The sequence below is a fragment of the Corylus avellana genome, chromosome 5 (genome assembly GCF_965113065.1).
Source record: "Corylus avellana chromosome 5, dhCorAvel1.hap1.2, whole genome shotgun sequence".
NCBI classification, from domain to species: Eukaryota; Viridiplantae; Streptophyta; class Magnoliopsida; order Fagales; family Betulaceae; genus Corylus; species Corylus avellana.
Window position 1 is genome coordinate 172,393 of NC_142494.1, and position 27,105 is coordinate 199,497.

Genomic DNA, 27,105 nt, shown 5'->3' on the forward strand with positions numbered 1-27,105 from the left:
AAATTACACTTTACTCCCTAAAATTTCACCCGATTTATAATTTGACCTCAAATATTTAAAAGTTTACAATGTACCCCAACAAATTATAACAAATTTGCAATGTAGCCATTCCATTAACTATTTATGCCCAATTTGACAAAAAAATTGCTCACATGCGAAGCACATTCATTTTTTGGTCTAAAATTTTCAAATTTGCCCCATGTGTGTTTAAGAAATTCCAAAAATGCCACCAATTCAATAAACCAAAATAAATAAAATAAATAAAAAAATTGGGGGGCTACAATCACCCCCATTGGCCCCTTGGGGGTGCTTGGCCACCCCCCATGGGCCACGATGGTGGCTCGCCACCACCAATCCAGCCGTTTGGGGGTGGTCAAGCCATTTGGGGGTGGTCAAGCCCCCCTTAGCCTTTTTTTTTTTTTGGGGGGGAGGGGGGGGTAGGTGGGGTTGGTGGCCCCTATCTGGCCAAATTGGGGGTGGCATGACCTATGTGTGTAATTGTGGGCAATTTTGGAAAGCTTACACCAAAATACGCACATGCAGCGCATGTTAGCTAAAGCAATCCCAAAAAAAAAAAAAAAAAAAAAAAAAAAAGGCTAAGGTAATGACTACATTAAAAATTTAAAAATTTTGTTAGAGTACATTGTCAACTTTTAAATATTTGAGGTAAGCTTGAAACAAAGGTGAAATATTGAGGGGATAAAATGTACTTTTCACTTATTTCTGATAAGTAAATGGTGCTCATCAAATTTTGAAGCAACTCACCAAATGTTTTTATACATTTTTGAGATCAATGCAGCTTTTTTTGCTTCGCTTTTAACATCCTGAATAGTTAAAATAATATTTGATTAGTCGAATGAGAATGCACTAACGCAAAACTACGGCCATCTCATTATATCTTTATTTCATCAAGTTACTCAATGAATGTCTAAGGGCATACACTCAATAAAATCCATAAGAGATAGAGGGTAGTATTGATTGAATTCAGCTTGCATCAATAACAGGACATCTCCTGATATTGAATATGGTTGATCAGCAAATTACAAGCTTATTGAAGAAGAAGAAGAAGATGATGAGTGTATTAATATATTATTGAATGATAATAGGGTAGTGCAAGTTCTGAATTTAATGGTTGCTCGATCGCCGCCACAGCCACCACTTCCACTGCATCTACCACTGCAGTCACCAACGCAACAACCAACGGTGACCTCATTGCTTTTGGCTTTGTTTTCTTCCTCCTTTTTCTTAGCAGCATCTTCTTCCACATTTGTACCATCGGCACATGCAAAAATTATCATTGACATGGTTGAAAAGACAACAAATATGCAGAGTAGCAGAAAGTCAAGGGAGAGATTACTAACATTCTCATCCCCTATGGTTTCCAAGGCTCGAACCATCTCAACAAGACTTTACGCGCACTTTCACAATTCTAGAATTCTTACTTCTTTCGCTGCTATTAATTGTTCTACTCTCTTCTTCTTATAGCTCTAAAGGAGAGACACCCATCGTTTGCCTAAGTTCCTCGTAACTTCCCAGTCGACATCGTAGCTATTAACCAGATTGTCTCCTGCCGAAGTTCCCTATATTTTCCTAGACAGCAATCTAGGTTACTTTGACCAGCTGAGATCTACTATTATATTTTTTATTTATGCCTCCAAACTTTAAAAGGTAACATTAGAGCTCTTATATTACCATGGCCGGTCAAATTAGACACTTTGGATTTTTCTTTTTAAAATATTCTTAAAGTTATTAAAAATAATTATTTGATTTTTTTTTTTTTTTTTTTTTTAAAAAAAAAAACAAAACTGAAAATACCCAAAAGAGGTGGTTGTTTTGTTTTCATATCAGCCCCTTAATTTTTTTCAAATGATTATTTTTTAAATAACTTTAAGGGCATTTTTAAATCACTTTTTAATTTGTTTAATTTTTTTTTTTTCTCGATAGGACACCAAAAACGGGAAAAGAAAAAAAAAATTCCAAGAACATTAATTTCGATTTTTTTTCCAAATTGATAATAATAATAATAAATCATGGACAGTCATGTACAAAATATAGAAGCCTGAACAAGAAACATTATCCGATAGAAGGCAGAATGGCAACCCATTTTGACTATGTTAAAACACTATATATATTAATTTCCCAATGTGTAATTGTGTATACAGTATATAATAACAAAACCTTTCAAAGACCGAAGAAAAACTAGTATCCCCGAGATTTCCTACATTTTGACTTACTATTAAATCCAATACAAAAACTAGAGCCCACAACCAATCATCTTCTCTTTATATAGCAATCCTCGGGGGACAAGAAAGAATCGGTAGCCAACCACATGAAAGAATAGTGCACTATACACTGACAATATAAACCTAGAGCTTTAGAACATCCACCTTAAAGTCACTCACAATTGACTAAGTTTGGGGAGTCTCTACAAAATACTTCGTGAGCTTTAGCAGATTCACTTCGTAATCCTATGGCTTCAATGACTTGGTATAGGGGCCTCATCTTCTGCAAAACCACATTTCCAGTGTTTTAGTCTAAGCATCAAAAGGAAATAATTATAATACCTCGAACATTCTAATAAGTGTGTGTGTGTGTGTGTGAGAGAGAGAGAGAGAGAGGAACTGGATATCCTCTAGATATCATTTTGTTTTCGAAGAATAAATTAATCTTCAAGATGGACCTCTTAGAAAATAAATTTGTATATGTCGCATAAGAGATTGGAACCATAACATTCAGATCTTAAAAAGTAACTCTATAAACAAAAATGATCATGAAATGGGTACAAATGGACTTTATGCAAATACTTATAACAAAAGTGATAGCAAGGCGCGCACAACGTGGGTGGAAGTTGAAGTAGAGGACGTTGAGGAGAGTTAGTATTAGTGGGCTATCTTGTGTTAGTGGTATGCTTTAACTAATTTCATGTTCATCTGGTTAGGGTGTGAAGCAAGTTAATGTATTTCTACTGCGGTTTGACTCCCACCTAAAAGTGGAGATTATCAGTTTATTTTTATTGTGTTCCTTACACTCTGACTGGGGCCTATCAATTGGTATCAAACCCCCTTATCCCCTCATCCTACTCTTTCATTTCCACTTAAGCTTCCTTGGTTTAGGGGATTAATTGATTGGACACCTGAGAACCATAATCTCGTGGACTAGATTTAAATGCATGATAGACAAAACATTCCCACTCGATATCTGGATGTGATTTATGTAATTGCATTTCTATGCATTTTGATGACAACCTAAAGGTCCATTAGCAGAAGTCTTCAAGTGGAATGGGAAGTTTTTCAGAAAATATTTAACCAAATCATATACCATATTTATCAAGTTTTTGAGCTCTGGAAATATAACTAAAGCAATATAAACAAGTAACAGAAACAATACAAATATATTCTTCAGATTTTCCAACATTACTGGAACTTGGATTTCATCACTCAACAGAGACAAGACGTGAGGACTCACCTAGTGATGTAGGGTCTATGTGTACAAAGAAACTTGCAGCAACTATCAGGTAGCAAAGAATGAGCATTAGTCCTTTTAAGTAATTAGCAGTTCCCTCCTGCAAGCTCAAAATGAAATTACATGAATAATCCCTAGAAAGTAAAGATTTTCAGACAAAAGGCACTAAAGATGTTTGTGCATGTGTGTGTCATGGAATTGGATCTGTCATATACGTTTGGGTTGAAAATGTCTATTCGTTGTGAAATATTAATATGAATTGATCTTTCCCCACAATAGCAGTCATATAAGTGCAGCCCCCACCCCACCCCTCTAAAAGAAACAAAAAAAAAGCTGACTCACTAACCTGCAGCATGAAGGCTACCACGAGAACAGTTATGAAAAGCGTAGCTGTCTCAAAAAGTTGGAAGTTTAAGTCCATAGGACGCCCCATGACCCACCCGACTACCACACAAAAGGGAATCTGCAGTTATAGAAACAATTATATAGGATTAGTGGATAATTGACCCAAATTAAGAAGGCAAGGGAAAGCAATATATAGAAACCTTCCCTACAAAATAAATAATTGAAAATTCATCTCGAGTGCCTTTGCCGGTAGTATGGACTACAGCATGGTACTGACAAGGTTTATATAACAATTATGCTGACAATGACGATGTGTGTTTAAGCATTTCTAGCAGATCAAACACTTCATAAAACCATTTCAATCTAGAAAACTAGCAAATTGATCAGACTGACTCAAGTAAGAATATTGCATATTAACACTACAACCATTCCAAGTTCTGCCACAATCAACAAAGGGGAAAAAAGAAGCAGTTCCTCACACATTTTCAGCAACCCAAAAAGAGGAAGATAAAATATACTTCAGTTTACAAAGAAAACATCTTAAATTATGAATTCTTTCTTCTACATTTTTTTTTAAAAAAAAATTATTACTTTTTGGAGAGGATAAAGCTAGGGAATTTTCCTCCAGGTTGGAAAAATGTATACATCAATGCAAGAACAAGATGGAAAGGTTGCACTCAGAAATCAGAATGCAACAGCATCAAGAAGAAAGACATGATCATTGCTATAATATTTGGAACTCACCCCAAACATTGCTATCTGTGTCGATGAGCCGATTGCCACTCCCAAAGATATATCCTTCATAAGACATTTGAGTAAAAATTAAACTTTAGTACATCAAAAAAGTATGATTGGTCATTGTGGTTTTATTACACTAGCAGGATAAGCACTTACAAGCTTGTCTTTCACGGCAAACATAACAGCACCTGCATGCTCTGCAGCATTCCCAACAATTGGGAGCAAAATAACACTAATAAATGCTACCGGGATTTTTAATGAAACAGATGCCCCCTGAATGCATAATAACATATATTGTAAGAAAATCCCGTATAAATGAATCATACCAATTCCCTTCACTATATAAAAACTTCCATGCTTTAAGAACTTCAAAACTTCCAACATATGAGAAAACATGCAATTAAAAAGCAATGCAAATTAAGTAAAAACTTCTAGGAAGGTGAAAAGATTTTTCATGTTTAGAAAAATTATTGGATATCCAATAAGAAAAAAAAAAAAAAAAAAAAATCACCAATGATCAATAATAAGTTAGGTAAACACAGAAATTTAAAACAAAGAAATAGAAACAGCTAGAGAAATAATTCAAAAAATTACATTCATTTTCAGAAGTTACTTCTATCAATATCTAAGCAGAAGATATATATAGAAGGTGTCAAAAAAGCTATCACATCGAACAGCAGAACAGATTCACAGGACAAATTCACCTCTATGGCATCAACTAAATATTCTGAGAGGACCGAAATCCATGCAGTCAAAATTGATAGCCATATTATTGATTCCCACTTAGAGATCTCTGGAGCTTCTTCATCATCTGAACTCCCTTCAATCTGAGTCTCTCCCTGAATTTATGCCATTTGTCATATAAAACATCAATAACAGATAAAAGGAGAAATTTTAACAAGCTTTCAAGAGTATATATAAGAAGCGAATAACTATTCTGTCAAAACCTCACTACTCAATGTCAAAATAATTTCTCTTACTCATATCAATCTTCTGTTAACATAAGGGCACTAATTATGATGCTTCTTCTTTGATCTGTATCTTTGTAGTGAACCATTCAAAAACTTATTTGTTCTCATCCAGTGTGAATTGTTTGGCAAAATCAAAATAAATTAGAAACATGCTTAAATGGAACTAATACTCGTGTTTCCTACTATAACACTAACACATGCAGTTAGAATGTACAAACTTATCTTATACATGTGAGAAATTTGTTGATCTGGTGCAATTATAAGAAACTTACTACAAGTATTCATCCAAAAAAAAAAAGAACTTAGAAACAGCAAGAGAAGTAATTCAAAAAATTCAGCATCAAGTACTAAGCAAAAGTTTTGAACAAAAGGAATTCATCATCCCCACAAATCAATAAATATTGTAAGAGAGAATATATGAATATCAAGAAATTCAATAGTTATTAAATTTTAACCAGTTCTGTGTAGAAGATTGACAGGGTATTATTTATATCAATAAACTTTGTATAACGTATTCAATTTCAAAAATCAAAAGCAAAGAGCACATAAATAAGAAATTAATTCCCCCTGTAATATATCAAAAGTACCAACCTCACTAACAGGGACGTATACATTCTTCTGCCTTCTCAGCTGAAAAACAAGATAGGAAGCATATGCCACAAGCATAATACAGCTACTAAACCTTGATAGAGCTAACTCAGACGTCCCAAAATGTAACTCTGTGTGTGTAGAATGAAGAACAGCCGGGAATAGAAGGCCCATGACTGCCATCAACAGCAAACCAGAGTCCACTGCAACAGCTCCCTGAGAATAAGAATAGACTAATTTAAATCTTATTGTCAACCAAAACATGAATGATACAAGAGAGAGATGATAAAGTATTAAATATGATTCTTTTGTTTCAAAGACTAAATATGCTCGAATGGTGAAAAACGTACCTTGTTGAACACTTGTTCTTGCTCAAAAAACACAAGTCCACCACCGAAGAATGCACATCCAAGCACTAGCAGCATGTTAGACAAAATTGAGCCCAGTAATGACTGCTGGACGACACGTATCATGCCAATTTTCAGTGCATGAATTGATATTATCAATTCTGTCGCATTTCCAAAAGTAGCATTTAGAAGGCCTCCAACTGCAAAGCTCAAAAGAAGGTATCTCAGGTTATCCAAAACAGTAAATAATCAGTGCCATATCAAAAGAAAAAACAAAGAAGTCAAAATAACGGGAATGGGATTTTTAAGTCTTCTTTGTAAGCAACTAGACATGGTTCAAGGAATCTATCTATGCCAAAATGCATAGTCAATACATCCTTGTTAGCATGATCTGGTCCAGATTTATTGTCTAGTGACAGGAGGGACTTCTCCTGATTATTGAAAGAAAGGTTGATAAAGAGAAATATAAATTAACACATAACATGTAGTGATACAAAAGTATGGTAATGACACCCTTGGATATTTAAAAAGCGTGAGAATCTATTAATTCATACTACTGGTGCAATAAATTTCTTGGACGAAATGGAAATTATTGTTCTCTCATCTTGCAATACCATGTAATAGACCTCAAACTACTGATGCAAACTTTCAGGATAGATAGATTTAAGGTGTAATGTGAAATTTTCAAGACAGCATTAGGGACAACACATTAAGATTAATTTTTACCCTATTATAAGTAATGAAGCCCCATACCCATTTTATTAGTTTAATGCTCCAGTGTATAACTTTATGCCAACTACTTTAAACTTTGCAATCATTACTTTTTGATATCACAAAGATCAGCAAATGCTGGCAGCCAAAAACTCTGTTACTGAGAATGAAACAAAGCTTAAAACCATGCGCAAAGCCAAGGGGTTCAGAAAAAGGACAAAAGTTATATTGAGAGCTTGCATTACAGATCAATATAAACCAGAACTTTCCGTTTAATGGAATTTAAAGATATAAAAGTGGAGAATGGAAAGAGACTGATATTTAGGCTGGTACTTGGCAATATATAAAATTACCTGTAGGTCCAGTAAACCAAGCCAGCTGCCTGCATCAAAACAAGCCCAAACCTTATAAGTACTTGTCATTTGTCAATCCAAATACATGTAAAGTTAAAAGGAAGCTAGTGAACTTAGAATGCCTTGCCCTCTTCCCTTATCGGGCATGCCTGTCAGGCTCCAAAAGATAGATAAGACGCGAGAAAGCTTACTCTGTAGCATAGCCCAGACGCTCAGCCAAAGGTATAATACCCAGTAAGCTCAAAAAGAAGACCCAACTCTGAGATGGAATTGATGAGAAAAGTGAATAAAGCAAAATCATCTATTGATACAAAAGATAGGTGCAAATGCGTTAAAGGCATAAAGGCAACTCACATGATTGCCAGATAATTTGTCGACCAAGATTGCCAGAGGGCCAAAAGGCATGAGTAAGTTGATTTTGGCTGAGAAGACCACGATCTTTATGCTATCTATCACGCTATTCCTGATAATTTCTTCTGGATAACAATGGTCTGAACCATCGGCAGATATATGCGGAGCCGCATGAAAAGAATGTTTCTTTCTAGGAATTGATGCAGGACTCTCTAAGCTCTCATCCTCAAACTCAATAACCGATCTTTCTTCAAACGACCCCATCTGCGGCCACCAAGGAAAAAGAAGCAAATGCCTTTCAAACAACATATATGACACAGGAAGAGGAGGAGGAGGAGGAGAAAGAAACGAACCTCTACAGTGGATTGGATCCGAACCATTGGCGTTTTGTTGTTGTTGTTGTTGTTGTTGTCGTGATTATCCATGAGGTGTATCTAGGCCAAAATAACAAGGAGACTATGAGAGTTCCATCTCCGAGCACGGGCATTACTGCTCAGTCACCTTCTCGGCTGATCAAAGCGTAAACCGTTGCAAAACAAAACTGACCTTGTGACAATTCAACAAATGCAGGTCAAACCCAATTTTTTTTTTCTTTCTTTCTTTTGTTTTTGGTCAAACTGAGAGGTGGGTTTGTAGGTTCAGCGCAAAACAATTAATCAACCAAAAAGAATATTTGATGTTGAGAGAGGCAAAGGGGGGGAACTGGAAATCTGGAGGAGGAATGACGACGATTCATTCAAGAAACAGTGACCAGCAATTATGGGCTCTAACCTCTAAGCGGTTTGATTCATAAAACAAGAGGAAAAGAACGCATTCCTTGTCCCACAGGCCACAGCCACTCGATATCCCGCCAATAATGTCGGCTACATATTCTATTATCAGACGTGAATGACATTTTACTTCTCTTTCTTTTGAAAGCTCGCGACGTGAGATTTTCTATCTTTCTTTCCCCGTTTCATTCGGAGGACAGCGAACCCCGCGCTCGATTGACTACCCTCTCTCCTCTCTCTCTCTCTCAATCTTATTATTTTTAATTGTCATTTATAGGACACGTCACACGAGGACCACACGCTTCCTTATATATATATATATATATATATATAGAGTAATGTTAGGGACGAATTTTTATCCGGCGCTTTTAAAATTATTATTAAATTAAAATTCGAGTATGATTCATCTAAAATTTAATAATGATTTTAAAAGTTACATTAATTTTAGGAAGATAAAAAAATAATCTCTAACATTACTCTAACCACGTTCATATCTTATGCCACATTAAGGATCTTTTAGTCTATAAACTATTATAGCTCTTTAGGATTGTAAATTCGACATAAATGTTAGAGACCATATTTTTATCCTCATAAAATTGAGGTGACTTTTAAAATTATTATTAAATTTTAGATGAATCATACTTGAATTTTGATCAAATGGTGATTTTGAAAGCCACATTAGCTTTAGGAGAATAAAAAGATGGTCTATAGCATTACTCTTATGATTATGACAAAATTTTCCTCTGAGTTTGGAGGAACTTTCTCCAACTTAATTTATAAAAAAGACATGTGTCATTTGAACATATTAGATGCACATATTTTTTTAATAGCAGAGACAAAGTTGAAATAAATAATATTAAAAACTTATGTGTATCTCACATGTTATTAAAAAAAAAAAAACACATGTCATTTTTATAGATTGAGTTGAAGGAAGTTTCTCCGACCCAATTTGGAGAAAAACTCTTTTCTTATGATTAAAAGATATGATATAATTAATTAAATAAATCGAGTTATTGTTTATCTATATAGTCTTATATATATATTACATGATATTTAGGAATAGCATTTTTTTTATATAGCTCGTGAACTCAACACAAACCAAAGATAAAATTAACAAATTAAATAAATAAGTTTAACCCGTTTAACAAAAATTAAATTAAATTAAAATTGACTTCACTTTTCTTTTTCAAATATAATATGGGAAATTAGGATCTATAATGGGGGCTCGAACGCTTTGAGTTCATTGGCCCAATAGGGTTGACTCGGGCCAAGATGAGTTGGGAGGGGAGGCCTTCGTTCCGGAGTCTGAATGCAATTCCAAAGACAGGAGAGAAGAGAAGACGAAGGGACTGTGACCACTTGAAAATTGAAATTATCGATTATGAGAAGCAAGACTCGCCGCGGGGGTAGGCCTAAACCCCCCACCTCAACTACTACCACGGCAACCGCTAGGGCACTTCCTCTCCTCAATCAGGTTTTTTTTCTTTTTTTAGTATTTTCTACGGTATCATTTCTGAGTTCTGCTGCGCATATATGCATACAATTTACAAAGAAAAATTCAGAGATAATTCATTTATAAATTCCATATTCCACTTTTTGAAAATCGTCAAAATGTATGTATCTTTTCACAGGATGATGATTATATGCAAAGGCTTGTGCCTGAAACCTGCGATGCAGCTCATAATCTGAATGACGAGACTGTTGATGGTATGGATATAGATTGGATAAAGGAAGATACTTGTATAAGGTGCAATAGAGGTGGAGATTTGTTGGTTTGTTGCGAAATTGGCTGCCCGGTTGCACTCCACGACAAGTGCATGTGCTGCAACCCTAAATTCGATGATCTGGGACACTTTTACTGCCCTTATTGTTCGTACAAAAGAGCGATTCTAGAGACTCGACAATTGAGGAAAAAGGCCATGTTTGCGAAGCAAGCTTTGGTGAATTTTATAGATAAAAATGCCGTGGCTGGTAATGGAAAGAACCAGAAAGATGGGGAATCTCAGAGCAAAGAGCCCGATTTATCAGTACATGTGGGAAATACAAGCAGGCCTGATCATGAGGCATGGCAGCGTGATGATGGTGGAGGCCAGAATGAATCTGTGCATGATGAGGAGGATCAACAAAATGAAAGGGGCGATGCAGGGTTAGCCAGCAATCATCAACGTAAGATAGTGGTTGATAATGAAGCGTGCGCAAATACTTCTACACCCGATGCTAGTGATAATGTACATTTTAGAGAAGGAGGGATTACTCCAGGGAAAGAGCTTCTACAGGATTCCATAATCAAAGATAAATCCAAAGAGGCAACCATATCTGAAGCAAGGTCTGAATTTGCAGAAGATGGAGAAAAAATACAAGCAGAGGATTCACAACTAATAGAGAACAGTGAGCATGAGAGAATTCTTGAAGAGGAAGACAGTCAGCATGAAGGAATTTTTGAAGAGGAGGAAGGGCAAGAAGAGGTTTTGAATGCTTGCCATGTAAACGAAGAGATGCTTGCGGATGGTACACTTCATGCATCAAAAGAAGGATCACAGGATGATCTTGAGTTATCTGAGGAAAATCAAGGTAAAACAGAGGATGAAGAACAAATGCAGCTAGAAGCACCCATAGCTCCTTCAAATGCCAATGTTCCTTTGGAAACTAATGATACAGACACGGAGACACTCTCAGCACGACATAAAAAAAGGCGTTTCAAACGAAGAGCTCGTAAGAAGGCACGGCCCCAGGATGTCAATTCACCAAGGAAATCATCCTCTCAGAAAAGTAACTCCCCAGAGAAAAATGTTCGGAAACCAAATGAGAAAGCTGCCCCCTCCAAGAATAAGAAGATTTCTGCCTCCAAAAAGGCGAAAAACCCCCGAGAGTCGCCTAAGCATTTGTGAGTTATTCATCTAAATCTATTTTCTTATGAGTTTTAATGTGGAGAATGTGAAAATGGAGTGAGAATAATAGTTAATGGTAGTGTTTGGTGTGCTCAAACCATTATTCGTAAGTTAATTTGCTGTTCTAACATGCAGCACAAAGATGACTTTTCCAAGTGCGAAGCGAAAGAGACTGTACTGGACACTCGAAGAAGAAGATATGTTAAAGGTATGATTTTATGGGCGTATTCTTGCATGTCATGTCTAATGGTTTTGACCTTAAGAGATATAATCAACAAATATCACTGAGCATGGGCTCATTCTAGTTGATATTACTAACACCCTTCCCTTTAATCAGATTTCTCTTTTTGCTGATTTTGTAATCTCTCTCTTTCTCTTTTTGCTGACACAAGCATGATTGCTATATATATTTGCTTTGTTTTTGTGACCCTAATGACCGAAAACCTGGAGAATCCACTCTACTAAAATCATATTAGCGTTTGGTGAAGGCTTGGAAATCTAAACAGGTTAATTTATATGGATACAGTTTGACAGCATACATGCAGAGTGTTAATATAATTAATGATAGCAGAAAAGAGAATTGAACATAAATAAACCCCAAGGGGTTGGCTCAAGTGGTAAGGGCTTTGGTCTTGGTGGTATTTTCATCAAGTCTAAGATTCGAATCTCCTTGGGTGAAAACAATTTTTGGGGCCAACCTACCGTCGAAGCCGGAGTATTACTCGATCTGTGTGGAGGAGGTGTTTTACATGGGTCTGAAGTTTACTTGACAAGGGTGGATACACGAAATGGCCCTGCCATGGAAGGGTTCCTCATCATAAAATTTTTTTTAAAAAAAGACTGATTGACAACCTGTGAGTGCTGGATTTCATCATCCTTTTCGTCATCTTCTTCAAGTTCCACCTTCCATGACTATTTCCTGTTTGTTTCTAAATTGTTATAAAAAATTATCAATGAAATAGAGGTTGCTAGTTTGAAACTTCCTTTCCCCCTCCCTAACAAAAAATTACTCATCAAAAAAAAAAATTCTCAATGATATTTTGTATGTGAAACTGCTAATCAGTATAGTACTTGGGACTTGTTCGGAATTGTTTTATGAGAATAGCTTTCCATTTTGAAAACTACTAAAACAAAAAAGAGAACAGAAAACAGTTAAAAAAAAATGCACAGCAAACATATTTTGAAATCTGATTCTAATGAATTATTCTTGAAAACAGCTTGGTTTCAGAGAACATCAAAATGACGTTCACTAAAGGATGATATATTTCTGTTCATCAGGGTATAAAAGTTGCAGTTTATTAAACCGAGATTAGAATTTATAGGTTAGGATAGAAAGAGAGAAACATGCCTGAGGTTCAATTTCTCTCGACTTGTTGGCATCTAAATTTACTAAATACTCTTTTGTTGCAGGAAGGAGTGCATAGGTTTTCAAATTCAACAAAGAAAAATCTCCCTTGGAGGAAAATTTTGGATTTCGGTCGCCATATGTTTCATGCGACTCGTACACCAATAGATCTCAAGGATAAATGGAAGAACATGATGGCCAAAGATTCTTCAACAATTACAAGAAGATGAACCTAGTACATGGGAAGTGTGATCTTGTTATTTCACAGTCTAGTTTAGTTTGATAGGTAACTTTATTTCATTTTCTGAACCTAATGCAGGAACAAGCCGGTCTCAGGGGTAGAAGATACGTGTTTTGTTAATTCTGTAAATTTCTAGGTAGTTCTTTTTCTAAACAACCTTAGTTGTGGTGTTGATATTGCTCTATTGTCAAGAGTTGTATCTCTTGATACTAACAAACCCGGAAGGAATATAAAGTTATACATGGTTGGATGTTTTTAACGGGTAAAAACTGTAAATAGCTTTAGCTGAATGAGTTCTAAGGACTCTCTATTAACCTCAATGTATGACTTAATATACAATGTACTGCATTGTCTCTTATTAGACCATGATATAACTATAATGTCAACTTTTAATGTGGTGTAGATACCTATTTGAGGAAACCAAATTTTTGTTGACTAGATGTAACAGTCTCTTTCATGCTTTTTGCTGGGTTGGGAAGGAAGTGGAGCAAATGGTTATAACTGAAGTTTTGAGCGTTTTTGGCGATCAAGGTGACAAGGAGCACGGCAGCAGCATCTAGCAGGGTCTCTTTCGCCACAGTTTCGACACACACTTGTTTTGACATCTATCTGTGTTGTGTGTTGCGTGTATAATAAGTATTAATACTAGGAAGGCCTTTTGGATGATGAAAGTTGTCTTAACCTTTTGCATATATCAAATGCATTAGTTTGTTTAAGGAAGGTATTACATTTTATAAGATGAAGAAAGAACAAGAAAGCGAGGATAACTTAACCAGGTTACTGTACAACCGTAACCTAACCAATAATATTCTTTGACATCAGCATCCAGATCAAGCATTTTGGGTTAAGGAATACACTTGAGGTTGTATAGCTTGGAGACGAATAATCAAAGAAGCTGTAATAGGAACTCCAAAATCGTGAAGCTGCTAGCATCAAGTGTACAGATAATAGTAATTTACGTGAACAATATAGATATAGAGCAACCTGAATTCTATCAGAGTCTCAAAAGACAATTTTCTTAAGAAATACGAATTTTCATGTTTTATGGAGGTAGTTCGATCTGTTAATTTACTTTTTAGCTCCAATTAGACTATTCAATAAAACCACATGTTCTCAAGGATTAGCTCAATTGGTTGTGGATCACGCCTAATAAAGCAGAGGTCACTAGTTCGAATCTCCCATCTCCCTTCTCTTGTGTGGACATGTCAAAATAAATAAATAAATAAATAATATAATATAATATAATAAAATAAAACCACATGTAGAATATTTAGCTGTCAAGTTGGTGTGATATGCCTTCGTATATATATGGGACTGAAGTACAAGCAAGATTACAAAAGCAGTATTTTTTTTACAATGCCATAGAGGAGATCTTCAAAGGGTTTAGTCTTGGATCGGTTGAAGAAAACTGAAAGCCCAATAATATGTTTAGCTTTTGGTGGAAGGCGATTGAGGTTGAGGATTGAATGGGGTTTTATGCTTTTTGCTGAAGAATATAAAGGGTTTTTTTTTTTTTTTTTTTTTTTTGATTTTTTGTTCGGACCACTCGGCATAATGCTCAAGACTAGTTTGAATTGAAATGGCCTCATTGGACCAAAGATAATTAGGTCAACCACAAAAACAAGATGGGATATCATAGGAGAATTGCGAGATATTTTGATACCTTTGAGGGTACACTGGCATTCCTCCTTGAAAAAAAGATGGGACAGAATTTCAGCACTAATTGTGAAGAGGAAGGAGACTCAATTGTAACTTACCAAATGGACTACCATTTAGGAGAACAGGAAAGGTGGGAGTGAAAATGCATTTGGAGATCCAGCCTACAAAGGTGGAGTGGAAGCCTAGATTTGTCTTCTAGGATACGGAAGAGGAAAGGCCATTCCATCTGGTCAAATGCCTTTTCCATGTCAAGTTTAGTGGCCATGAAACCCCTATGTGTTATGTGTTTCCTAGTATGAAAGAGTTGGTGAACCAAAATAGAGTTATCTTGAATTTTCCTACTTGGGATGAATGCAGATTGGTATGGAGAGGTAAATTTCGGGAGGAATTTCTTTAGCCAATTGGCAATGACTTTTGAGATGGTCGTAAATGACATTGCAAAGACTAATCAGTGAAGAAAAATCAATGATTTTTTCTATATCTATCCTGTAGAGCCAATGACTTTCAGGATCACAAATAAGATCAATGGTATTTTGTCTTCTATGGATGGTGGTGGAAAGATGAAAGAATTTGGTGTAGACATCCTTGGTGCTTACTAGCCATTGTTCTCGTTATTTATGTTTCCAGAGAATTTCATCTCTGATGAGGAGTTGTTGCAAAGAATTTTTGAGCTGATGTTCCTCAAAGAGGTTCTCAGCGGGAAGATGCTGGATAGAGTCGGTCAATGGAAACAAATATTTTAGAGATGGAGGTTTGAATACTATCAGTCTATCAAAGTGTTCTTTGTTCCAAGTTTTCAACTTTTTTACATTGGGTTAAAGCAAAGGAACCAAAAAAAGTTTGAGCCCAAGATGACAGAGCTGGACTGATCACGTGTCCAAAGAGCTTCAAAACGAGAAAGATTTCTTTGGTCGGTCAGAGGAGGTGACTGGGAGATGAGTGATCCACACAAACAAGACCACTCAGCATTAATAGCGACTCCCAGTAGACACTTTAAAGCATTTTCAATAGAAAAGCTAAATGTTACTTTTATCTAAAATAGCTCTTTAAATGTTTTAAAAAACCCCCTACATTGGATTAGCTAAAAGAAAATATAAAATAAATATTTGATTAGAAGAGCTAAAAAAAACAGCTAAATGTAGCGGCACTTTTCAAGGGAGCTATTTTATTTTTTATTATTTCTCACCTATTTTCTCTTTTTTCTCAAATCTTTTCTTACTTTTTTTTTTCTACATGTTCTTTTTTTCCCAAAACTTTTCCCATTTTTCCTCACATGTTCTCTTTTTCTCAAAACTTTTATTGCTTTAATAATATTTTAATAGAATATATAGAAATATAGCTAATCGGATGTAGAGACATTTAAAAATGACTTAACTAAACTAGATAAAAGTGAGTTTTGAAAAGCCATTTTACATAAAAATATGACTCCTCCATTGAGAATGCTCTTACGAGTTACCAGCCATAGAATATCATATTTGCTTTTATGCAAGCAAAAGGTAAAGGGGAAACATGCAGACATTAGTAGACAAGAGCTTCTCTTTTCTTTTTTTTTTTTTTTTTGGTAGGAGACGAAAGCTTCTTATTCAAGTAGAAAAAGACTTTTACAAAAATAACTTTGAGGTCTCTTCCTCTATTATACATTATACTAGTGGGAAATATACATCAGAACTAGAAAACAGAGCCTCATGCAAGTATACTTCCTACAACAGCTTCTCAAACCAAGAACTCGGAACAAGTTTCGTCGCCAGTAGGAACCGGCTGAAGGCGTTTCTAGATTACGGTTCCACTGGGAATCAAGGCATCCTTGATCACCGTGACAATCCCGCTCTTAATGAAATACCCATCCGTTTCCCTTGCTGCTTCTTGCACATTGTCGCCATTGATAATCTGAAAATAAATCTTTTTAAGTAAGGCAGGCATCCAGCAAAATGAAAACAAGAAAAAAGAAAAAGAAGCAAAGAGAAGCATAATGACGAGCACAAGATTGCATAGAGTATATGCATGTGGAAATTTTGAAGCTGCGTCAGTGACTCAGTGTGTATGTGTGTCTGTCCATATCAATTGAAACTGGGTAAATTTCAATTCATTGTTATCATTTTCAATAACAATATGACTTATTTTCTTGCATAGGAGGCAGTTACTTGAAAATTTCACCAGAAAATAATACCCTGGAACTCCAAGAACTAAGTTGAAAAAAAAAAAAAAAACACAAAACAAAGTGAAAAGAGGCAAAAAATCATCTACTACGAGGCTTCATAGTAGAAACAACTTAAAAGATTCATGGTAAGTTGATAAGATCATAACCTTCACATTGTCCCCAATTCGAGCATTCTTGTCAATTATAGCTCTCTTGATGTGAGAGTTCTTGCCAATACCGATTGGAACACTACCCTTTGCAGCTAGAAACCTCCTGTCTGCATCCGTCTGAAAAAAAAAACATAACAAATTTACAATTATAACCAGTGCATCACAACATTTATTATTTACAAAAGATATTAAATACAAATTTAGCTTTTAAAATTGTTAAAAAATATATTTCTGGTCTTTTTTTTTCTTCACTTTGGCCCCTAAAAATAAAATTAGATGCAGTCCAGCACTCTTAAAATCAAAATCTTAGTTCTACCCCTGCCGCTACTTATCTTGAAGGATAAATCACATCTCAACTTAAAAGATAAAAACAACAGGTTGTAAATCCTTTAGCAGGTATTACCTCATAGTAATCAGCTCCCATCAATAGCGTGTCTTCAATGATTGCACCCTCTGATATGCAAGACCGAAGCCCAACCACAGAATGGTGAATTTTACAATTCTGCAAGAGGATGACAAGGAGTGTAATTCCCATAAATTATTGGGTCACCACCATATTTGCCGCAATAGAAAACATATATGTAAGTTTTGTCAAACATTCAAGAGACAAAGAGACGAGAGTATGATGCAATGAAGATACCAGAAAATACAACCTCTTAGCAGGTTGCAAAAGCTACATACCAATAACTTACCTTTATTACACAACCCTCGCCAATAACACTATCCGTGACATCAGCATCAAGCATTTTGGATGGAGGCAAATACCGAGGTTGGGTGTAGATGGGAGACGAACGATCATAGAAGCTGTAAGGATCAGTCAAGAAAGAAAGTCAGAGTCATGTAGACATATCAAATTCTAATATTAGGGTGATAGCATGACAAAACACATCAATAGGTGTACAAAAAAAATGTAACATCCACGAACCAAAAAAATAAATCTAGAACAAGAGCTACCTAAAATCTGGCACTGGCTTTTTGGTGATCCCCAAATTTGCATTATAAAAAGCCTCAATTGTACCAATATCTTCCCAGTAACCATCATACAAGTAAGCTTGCACCTACAAAGATTAAGAAGTTAAAAAACAATTAATACTCTGGAGAAGTGAAGGCAGAAACAGAGGCAAAAAATAATTCTCTATACTGAAAAACCTCCTGCAAACGATGATGTATCAATTTTTCATTCAAAAATTTCCATATAAAGCATTTACTCTCAGTTCCTAGAATGAGATGTTTGCAACCATCAAATAAATATTAGAATATATAATGTAGCTCAAATTGCTGATCGTACACATGAATTCACTAGAACTTGAGAACATACTACTGGTTTTGCGTCTAACTGAGCACACACTTTCCATATTTATGGAGTAAGTGCAAGCCTATCTATGATGGCCATACAGTACCCATTGCCCATTGGGAAGGATGGCCCGATAACTGACCTTTAAGTAGGATTTCGTCAAGATAGATAAATTGGGAAATATACTTCTTCTTTTCCTTCTTCATTCTATTTGATAAAGGAAAAAAAAAAAAAAAAAACGAAGTAATTGAGAGGAAACGATGAAACATACTCTCATCCCAATGGCAGTTGCACCGGGAATAACTTCACTCCCGAAATCATTAGCTCCAGGGAACTTGTGTCGAAGCAGATCCAGCATGACATGTTTGCTGACAACATAAATACCCATGCTAGCAATGTAAGGCATCTCCTTTGCTCTCTCATCGTCGAGACCCAAGATGGTAGTATCAACCCTCATGGCTTTGAGCTGGTCTCCTTTGGGTTTCTCGGCAAACTCAACGATGCGGCCTTCTTCATCAATCTTCATCAAACCAAAGGCGGTGGCGCGCTTCTCATCCATGGGCAGTGCGGCCACAGTGATGTCGGCATCGGTTTCCCTGTGCGCTTGGATGAACCTCTCATAATCCATTCGGTACAAATGGTCCCCAGCAAGGACCAGGTATTCCAACACGTTGTGCTCCTCAAAAAGCCACAAGTACTGCCTCACGGCATCGGCAGTACCCTGTGTATATAATATGTAGGTGGAATAATAAGTAAATGTAAATTCTGATTCGATCAAAACAAACAATTACATCTAATTCTAACTCAAATTATTCATAAGCAAGTGACCTGGAACCAATTGGGATTCTCGGGGCTCTGCTGGGCGGCGAGAACTTCCACAAAGCCCTCGTTCTTGTAACCGCCCATGTTGCTGGCGTAGGCGCGGGAAAGGTGGCGGTTGAGAGAGGCGGAATTGAATTGCGTGAGCACATAGATCTTGGAGATGTTGCTGTTGAGGCAGTTGCTCACCGGGATGTCTATCAGCCTGTAGTTCGCTCCCAGAGGAACCGCCGGCTTCGCGCGCTTCTTCGTGAGCGGGTACAGCCTCGTCCCTGCTCCGCCGCCCAGAATGACACCCAGCACACTCTGAATAACAATCACACTCAATCCAATTAGATGAGCTTGGATTAAATTAAATACAAAAAAACAGAGAGAAAGATAGAGAGAATAGGAGGACGGACTCGGCTGGCGTCCGGGTCGAGACAAGTCTGGGAGTTTTTGGAGTCGGAAACGGCTTTGGGAGAAACGACCGCGGGAGCGGAGTTTCTGTTGCGGCGACGTACGACTCCCAAAGCGGCGATCCTGTGGTTGCCGGTGCAGAGCTGAGAAGCCGAGAAGGATAGACTAGCAGTGCCAGCGTGTTCACTCCTCCGCCTCTCATTGGATGAAGATCCGTTAGACGATGGCACTCTCATCAGTCTCATCGCTGCCATGGACGCCATCTTGCTAGTCAGTGAGTGAGTCTGAGTCAGGTTGCCCCTAGTCACTAGAGTACGAGAGGGGACTCTGATTGTTGATTGGTTTATTCTGTTTTGGCAAAGGGGAAGATGCGGCCTCGGGAATCGTTTTAGCCACTCGTTTCCCTTGATATTACGCAACGGACCTTGCCCCTTCCTCCTTCGATTTCGCACCCGCTCTCGCCTTTCGGCATCCACGGGGCAGATAGGGCATTTTAGGCATCACGCGCGCTTGCTTATTATTATTATTATTATTATTATTATTATTATTAATCATTTTCATGAAGAAAAGAACGAGTCACAAATCACAAAGCAAAAAAGCTTTCTTTTAATTACCAATTGTTTAATGGTGGGTGATGTCATATCGTGATTGGATCGGAAAACGCCATGGCTCACATGTGACAATCATTCATGACCCAACACGTTGACGGTTGAGCACCGTCCGTTGTATCCTGCTAAAAAACAAAACAACTCATCTATCTATTCTTTGTTTTGATGGACCGAGCTTCCAAGGCCCAACCTTCAAAACTCATGTCAGCTCATCTCATCTCATCTCATCTCGTCGTAGGGCAACTTTGAACCCAATATATTCCCCGTCCAACTTCATCTAAATTGGGCGGGCAATTTAGGTGGGCCATGTAGACTACGACCATAAGGCCCAGAACTAATAGTAATAGGCCTCCCTGACGGGATTATGGGTTATGGATCTCTAAAAGAAATCCCACTTTCCTGGATGGATTTCTATACTCGATCTGGGTTTGGGACCATGCTTGCACGCAACAACCACTAATTAAGATCGCCATCATAACTCCCCTCTCTCGCTCTTCTCACATTTTCAATTGCTTCGTAAACCCCATAGGAACGAGACTTGGTGTAATCATAGGGACGAAAGCATTCTCTCGTTGGAGGCTACGACATTGGTCTCTGCTTTTTGTATATATTAAAGTATATAATTAAATAATTTTCATCTTCTTGCACGAATAATCGAAGATTTATTATAGTTGAAGGAATTTTGGGCTTCATGCTAATTAAAAATGATCGCCCCTTCCTAGAAGAGCGCACCATCATGAAGTAATTAGTTAGCATCTATTTTTATACCGTATGTTTAAATAACAGATCGAGTTAAAGCTGCTCGCACCAAACCAGCTGGGTGAGTGAATATATATGTATGTCAACTGTTTGGTCCAGTGGAGGAGATGCCAAATGCTTTTTGTATATTTTCACATACACAAGTTTTTTTATTCTTTTTAAGCAGTACCCAAGTGACGAATTTTTATTTGAAAGGCCAATTAATATCGATCGTTTCAAACAAAGAAAGTAAGAGAGGGGGGGTCCCAGTTTGAGGAGGCCAGGGGGATGATGAAGAATTTTATCATACAGAGACGAAGAAGAAGAAGAAGAAGAAGAATATATGGTTTATTGAGCACCCACAACACATTATTGGAACTAATGATGGAAAACAAGCAGGTTAAGGACTTAAGGTGAGGTGTGGGGAGGATAGTAGGAGAGTATCATGATGCTTACTACACCCGGCCCTAAAGATTGGAAATACCCTCAAAATTCGACACTTTTTTTTTTTTTTTTTTTGTTAAAAAAAAGGGTCAAACAGCCATCAGCACAAATTGTGGGGGTGACACTCGAGAACCATCCAAAATGCTATAAAATTGTACAACAACACCCCTTAGATTTCTCTTTCGACGTTTTCGTATTTAAAATGCTAGGCAGTGAGGATTATTGATAGGATCTTCTACGCTTAACTGTAATTAATTATTCAACCCATGACCTCTTACTCATAAACATTGATCAGAGAGAGAGAGAGAGGGAGAGAGTTAAGATGTTCCTCATGCAGTTTAAACTTGCATTCTCTCAAGTTTTCTGTCATTTTTCTTTTGTTTTTATTGTTGGAAGAGGAATAGATGGGTGGACTAGAATAATGGAGTCAAACATTTTAAAGATGAAACCAAAGATGTTGGTCCAACTGACATCTCCTCCTGCCATCTTGAACGATGTGTACGGTGAGAGTGAGAGAGAGAGAGAGAGATGGATGATACCAATTACCAGGGAACATAGATGGGCCGGATTGCACGTCAATATCAGAATCATCCCAAACTTAGGAACCTTTTTGGCATATGAGTTAATGGTAATTTGGCAACTAGTTTAAGAATGTTTGTTAAAATGATCTATGCATGTGGACGCAGGCTATGGTGATGGTGATCCGGATGGATCCCTTGATCAAGAGGAATGAGTTGGTTTAGCTTTTCTTAGTTAAACACAGAAAGAGAAATATATGACTTAAATCTTACTTGGAACAAATATATATATATATATATATATATATATATATATATATATATATATGGTAATAATTCAAACAAAAACGATTTCCTATATTTGTATGTCTTCTGGTTCCACTTCCACGAGTGAAATGATAGAAAGCAGGAAAATGGTCCCTAGGAAATAATGTACTATTGACCATCCCAAGAAGAATATATTGCAAAACGTGCTTTGACTCGGTGGAATCATGTCCCATGCCATTCAAAACTCTTCAATATCCTTGTTCCTTTTCTTTTTCCTATACATATATATTTTTTACTTTACCAATTTTAATTTGTCCCTTTTTTCCTTCTTTCTTTCTCTGGATTTAGTGTTGTGACAAAATAAATTTAGAATCCTTAAAAAAGCAAAAAATTAAAAAAAAAAAAAAAATCAATCACACATACATTAAGATTTAACATGGTTTTGACTTAACAAACTCACATATCTACAAGTGAAGATGATCGGAAGAAAATTTACTATCAAAATATGAACTACAAAAAATAGTAGAGAAAAAATTTGTTAAAGTCCTAAGAATCTTGTCATGCATTCTTATTATGATCGTATCGATACCAACATATATTCTTACGGGCCACATCGTTTCCCATCAAGACTAAATTACTATTGACTAACTTATAGGTAGTAAATCAATCCTTTTTAGGAGACATAAAAAGTACAAACAATATCAATGACCCACTTATGTTAAACGATACTTATAAACAATAACTGTACGGATACTAAGAACAAATTTTAAAACCCTCATAATTTTCTTCTGCATCACAAACCACAGAAGAAGAACTTAGCTTATCACATTACTCTTTACTTTTAGCTTTGGACACTTGGATTTATAATGCCCACACCTTTTGCAATATTAACACTGAACTTTGTTCTTCAATGATTACACTAATTAACAAAAGAGGATTACGCTACAAACTTTCAAAGACTTGTGTTTTCAATTAAAAGAAAATAAAAAGAAAACATATAGAACCAGTACAAAAAACACAACCAAGAACATGTAGACCAAACGCATGAGGATGCATGACGAATGTCATAGCTAGAAAACCCAAATTCATTGAGGTAATCGGAACTGAACCCTACATTTGTATCGGATTAGAGATTAGGAACTAATTAAGATCTTAACCCAATTGGAAAACCAAATGACTATTAATATTGCAATTGTAAGAGGAGCTAAATTTATCTGACAGAGGATGCAAAGATTACACTTCACAGCTTTAGATCTTAGAGCACGAGGCATATTAAGAGGAAAGTAAATATGGCCGCTCATAGATAGATTAGCAAAGAAGGCAATTTAATGATCTCTATAGCAAATTTAGATCAAAGAATACTCCAAATTTATTCATGATATTTTATGTACCGAGAAAGCTACGTTATTTTGATTAATGAAATCCTGAGACTCCATTAAAAAAAAAAAAAAAAAAGAAAAAGAAAAAAGATACAATTATATGGAGTTCATCCTCTATTGACCATTTGTCAACGGCCTTTTTAAATTTCCATTTTTCTTGTCGTCTGCATGACTTAATTAATCCTACGGCACTCTTTTTTATGTAAAGAAAAGAGTGCATGCATATGTATAGGTTGTCCATGTGCATAGTGGCGGATCCAGGAATTCATTATACAAGGGGCATCAATAAAATAATAAAATATAATGATAAATTTTTTTTTTTTTTTTTGTTCTCTTTATATATTATATTTTTATTATAATATGGTAAATACAATCAAAAGAAATTATACCACAATATATGCATCATAAAAAGCATATTTGTCTGACTTCATAAATATATGCTAAATTCATATATCAGTTACCGTATAGGCACTAGTACAAAAGTAAAGAAAAATACAAAATACAAAGTACCTAAAATTGCATTCTACGCAATCTTAAAGAAACAAAATCATCAAGTATCAAATCTGAATCGAATTTTTTAGCAATTTCTTTTTCAATGTAGATAAGTAAACTATCTCCAAGAAACTCATCTTTCATTTTGTTACGAAGTCTTGTTTTAACAATTTTCATTACTGAAAATTCTCGTTCGGTAGTTGCTGTAGACACCAGAAGAGTCAAAACAATCTATCAATAAGATAATATGTATTTGATTTTCCTGCCTCTATCAATCCTCGACATAATTCCGCAATGGAAGACAATTTTTGTAGTTTCAGATGATTAAACATATCAACTTCAAAATGCTTCAACTGAAATCTCAAAATAATTTTTTCCTGCTCAGAAAAATCAAGAGAATAATACTTCTTTGCAAGACTACATATATCATCGATATTAAATGATTTATAAGCATCATTTGGATCCAAAGCTGAACTAAGTGTCAAGAGTTCCATTGCCTTTTCACCAAATCTACAATCAAGCTTTGCAATTGAAAGTCTATAGCAGCATTGGATACATCAAAATGATAATGATGTTCCACCGTAATGTGATCCCGTGAAAGACGACCTCGGCCTTTAACATAACGAGCACCCAAATCCGGAATGTCTATTTCAAATTTCTTAGAGAAGGAGACTATTTTCTCAAAAAAATTATCCCAATCTTCATTCCTCAATTTTTGGAGTAGTACTTTTGTATTAGAAACTAGTTGGATAGCATTCAAGATGTCTTGAGATTTTTGTTGCAAATGTTGACAAAGACAATTAGTGGTACCCATAATTTCCCTCATCAAATGTAAAATGAATATAAATCTGAATGATATAATCATTTCATAAGCAGTTTTAGCATCTCCACGTTGAGAGTAAGTGTATCATTCTTTTATAATCTTTTCAAGTACTAAACAAGTAAGATTAAACAGCCTTAGTAGGCTACAAATAGAATAAAAATGAGAAACCAACGAGAATCACCAGCTTGTTTCAAAGTGCCAATTTGGTTAGCTCATTTTCTAGTTTCAAGTTCCTCAATAGCTATCAATTATGCGATATCTGCTTCTTGAGCATCTTACAAATCACGATGACGTTTACATGAAGCACTAACCACATTGATAATGAAATTCAAATTTGAGAAGAAATCATGAATAACAGTTACCTCTCGAGATGCATCAACTAATGCTAATTGTAATCGATGTGCAAAACAATGAACATAGTATGCACAAGAACATTCATTAAGAAATAATGCTTGTAATCCTTTCTATTCACCACGCATATTTCTAGCACCATTATACCTTTGTCCATGAATACTTTGAATATCAAGACAATTTTGAGAAAGAACATCAGATATTTTATCCTTTAAAGTCAATGTCGATGTATCTTTAACTTGGACAATATCAAAGAAGCGTTATTGTATAAAACCATATTTGTTAACAAATCTCAAAACAATAGTCATTTGTTCTCTCTTAGACTCATCTCGTGTCTCATCAATAATAATGCAAAATTTTGAATCACCAATTTTTTCACGAATTGCATCTCGCACCCTTTTTGCCAAGACATGTAAAATATCTTTTTGGACTTGAGGTGAAGTATATTTTGCATTTTGTGGAGTATTTTCTAAAACAACCTTAGCAACATCGTCGTTGAAATTGGACACAAGTTTTATCAACTCAAGAAAATTGCCACGATTTTTAGAATCGTGACCTCTATAAGGACATCTTTGATATGCTAAATACCGAATAGATTCGATTGAAGTCTTCAATCGCAATCGATTGTTCAATTTTTCTTCCAAAGTTTACTTATCTATCACCTTATCAATATGTTGAGATTGATTCTTCAAATTGTCACAACATTTAACAGCATTATTATGAGGTGAACATGGCCCATTTCTCATGTGGACCAAAAAAGAATAATGCGTACCATAATTAACTTTCTTTCAATTGCGAAATCCTTCAATAGTAAATGCACTACCTCTAAACCGCCATGTTGGCTTTTTAGCAAAAAAAAAAAAAAAAAGCAGGGTAAACAATAAGCAGCATCTTTATCCTTAGAATATTCTAACCAATCAAACATCTTATACCAAGATGATTGAAATCTCCGGCGGTTTTTTTCAGTTCCCGAAAACGGATATCCAGAACTACTAGAAGGAATGAACCTATTCGAACCAACTTTAAGATAAGCATATATAATTTCATCCCGTTGATAAACAGGATATTCCCATATTTGAGGACGTAACCCAGGATCATGTTGTAGAGTAGAAATGTCAAATAACTCTACTACTTGAGATTCAATTCTTGGCATCTTAGAAGGGCGTTGCTCAGGAGCTAAAGTTTAAGGATTGGATGTCGAGGAAGACATTTTAGAATTTGAATCAGCATCTTTTTTCTTAAAAAATGCATAAATTGCTTTTTAACTTGCTCATAATGTAATCTAAGAATTTTTAGAAACCTGAAAAATTATTTATCTATTAGTTTTAATTCATGTCTAATGAAACATACTCTAAGTCTCTAATGATATTATAATAAAATTATTAGCATATTCTGATAGCTATTAGCCTAAAATGAATTAATAAAAATAACAAACATGAGATTAGCAATAATCTTCTGAAACTCGTTGATGCTTGACAAAATCCCAAAATATATAAAACACACCTAACAAAAAAAATAACAATATTGCTTTTATGAGAATAAGATAAACAAAATGATGAAAATAAGAGATATATCACAATTAAAAAGCTCCATAAATTTCAGTCAATCATATTAGAGTTTGCAAATTGCCCAATTAAAGGAGAAATTTTACTAGGGGCGCCCTCCAACTTTTGACTTAAAATTACTTTTTTTTTTTTTTTTTTTTAACCGAGGGTGCCCTCCCTTGGGTCGCCCCCTGTCTCTCCGCCATTGCATGTGCATGCATATGGGTTGCTCGTCGATGTAGTTCCATCTGATGGGTTAATTAGGAAAAAAAAAAAGCTCCATAAATTAAAAAGCTCCATAAATTTCAGTCAATCATATTAGAGTTTGCAAATTGCCCAATTAAAGGAGAAAT

The 27,105-nt window shown here is 35.7% G+C and overlaps 3 protein-coding genes across 4 annotated transcripts; 1 reads left to right on the forward strand and 2 right to left on the reverse strand.

The window, feature by feature from the left end:
• Window positions 1-2,391: 2,391 nt before the first annotated feature.
• LOC132181447 (vacuolar cation/proton exchanger 3) lies at window positions 2,392-8,813 on the reverse strand. 2 transcript variants are annotated; one of them, XM_059594674.2, is made up of 12 exons: window positions 8,220-8,813; window positions 7,870-8,130; window positions 7,707-7,774; window positions 7,516-7,544; window positions 6,455-6,651; window positions 6,108-6,320; window positions 5,250-5,384; window positions 4,702-4,818; window positions 4,552-4,605; window positions 3,809-3,925; window positions 3,466-3,562; window positions 2,392-2,505 (listed from the first exon to the last, which is right to left on the reverse strand). In XM_059594674.2, the coding sequence occupies exons 1-12, from the start codon at window positions 8,289-8,291 to the stop codon at window positions 2,477-2,479; spliced, it is 1,389 nt and encodes a 462-aa protein (XP_059450657.2). In that variant the 5' UTR covers window positions 8,292-8,813; the 3' UTR covers window positions 2,392-2,476. The 2 variants fall into 2 exon arrangements, with proteins under 2 accessions (XP_059450657.2, XP_059450658.2); XM_059594675.2 differs by having other exon boundaries at window positions 2,418-2,505; window positions 3,466-3,507.
• A 1,084-nt stretch (window positions 8,814-9,897) lies between these two features.
• LOC132183416 (uncharacterized) lies at window positions 9,898-13,369 on the forward strand. The gene is made up of 4 exons (XM_059596846.2): window positions 9,898-10,110; window positions 10,268-11,520; window positions 11,660-11,732; window positions 12,935-13,369. Exons 1-4 carry the CDS (start codon window positions 10,018-10,020, stop codon window positions 13,097-13,099), a joined length of 1,584 nt encoding a protein of 527 aa, XP_059452829.1. The 5' UTR covers window positions 9,898-10,017; the 3' UTR covers window positions 13,100-13,369.
• A 2,918-nt stretch (window positions 13,370-16,287) lies between these two features.
• ADG1 (ADP glucose pyrophosphorylase 1) lies at window positions 16,288-19,959 on the reverse strand. Its single transcript, XM_059594273.2, has 8 exons — window positions 19,591-19,959; window positions 19,199-19,495; window positions 18,642-19,091; window positions 18,031-18,134; window positions 17,769-17,880; window positions 17,480-17,578; window positions 17,074-17,193; window positions 16,288-16,656 (listed from the first exon to the last, which is right to left on the reverse strand). Exons 1-8 carry the CDS (start codon window positions 19,849-19,851, stop codon window positions 16,540-16,542), a joined length of 1,560 nt encoding a protein of 519 aa, XP_059450256.1. The 5' UTR covers window positions 19,852-19,959; the 3' UTR covers window positions 16,288-16,539.
• Window positions 19,960-27,105: the final 7,146 nt, after the last annotated feature.

What these genes read in the sequence shown, in the direction of transcription:
- LOC132181447 (XM_059594674.2), bottom strand. Translation starts at nt 8,291, where the DNA reads ATGGATAATCACGACAACAACAACAACAACAACAACAAAACGCCAATG. An exon ending in AAGAACAAGTGTTCAACAAG is followed by an intron (nt 6,321 to 6,454) that starts GTACGTTTTTCA and finishes TCTTATTCTCAG; the next exon opens with GGAGCTGTTGCAGTGGACTC. An exon ending in TGGTAGCCTTCATGCTGCAG is followed by an intron (nt 3,563 to 3,808) that starts GTTAGTGAGTCA and finishes TTGAGCTTGCAG; the next exon opens with GAGGGAACTGCTAATTACTT.
- ADG1 (XM_059594273.2), bottom strand. Translation starts at nt 19,851, where the DNA reads ATGGCGTCCATGGCAGCGATGAGACTGATGAGAGTGCCATCGTCTAAC. An exon ending in AAGCCAGTGCCAGATTTTAG is followed by an intron (nt 17,881 to 18,030) that starts GTAGCTCTTGTT and finishes TGATCCTTACAG; the next exon opens with CTTCTATGATCGTTCGTCTC. An exon ending in TGGGAGCTGATTACTATGAG is followed by an intron (nt 17,194 to 17,479) that starts GTAATACCTGCT and finishes TTTTTTTTTCAG; the next exon opens with ACGGATGCAGACAGGAGGTT.
- LOC132183416 (XM_059596846.2), top strand. Translation starts at nt 10,018, where the DNA reads ATGAGAAGCAAGACTCGCCGCGGGGGTAGGCCTAAACCCCCCACCTCA. An exon ending in CACTTCCTCTCCTCAATCAG is followed by an intron (nt 10,111 to 10,267) that starts GTTTTTTTTCTT and finishes ATCTTTTCACAG; the next exon opens with GATGATGATTATATGCAAAG. An exon ending in CGAGAGTCGCCTAAGCATTT is followed by an intron (nt 11,521 to 11,659) that starts GTGAGTTATTCA and finishes TCTAACATGCAG; the next exon opens with CACAAAGATGACTTTTCCAA.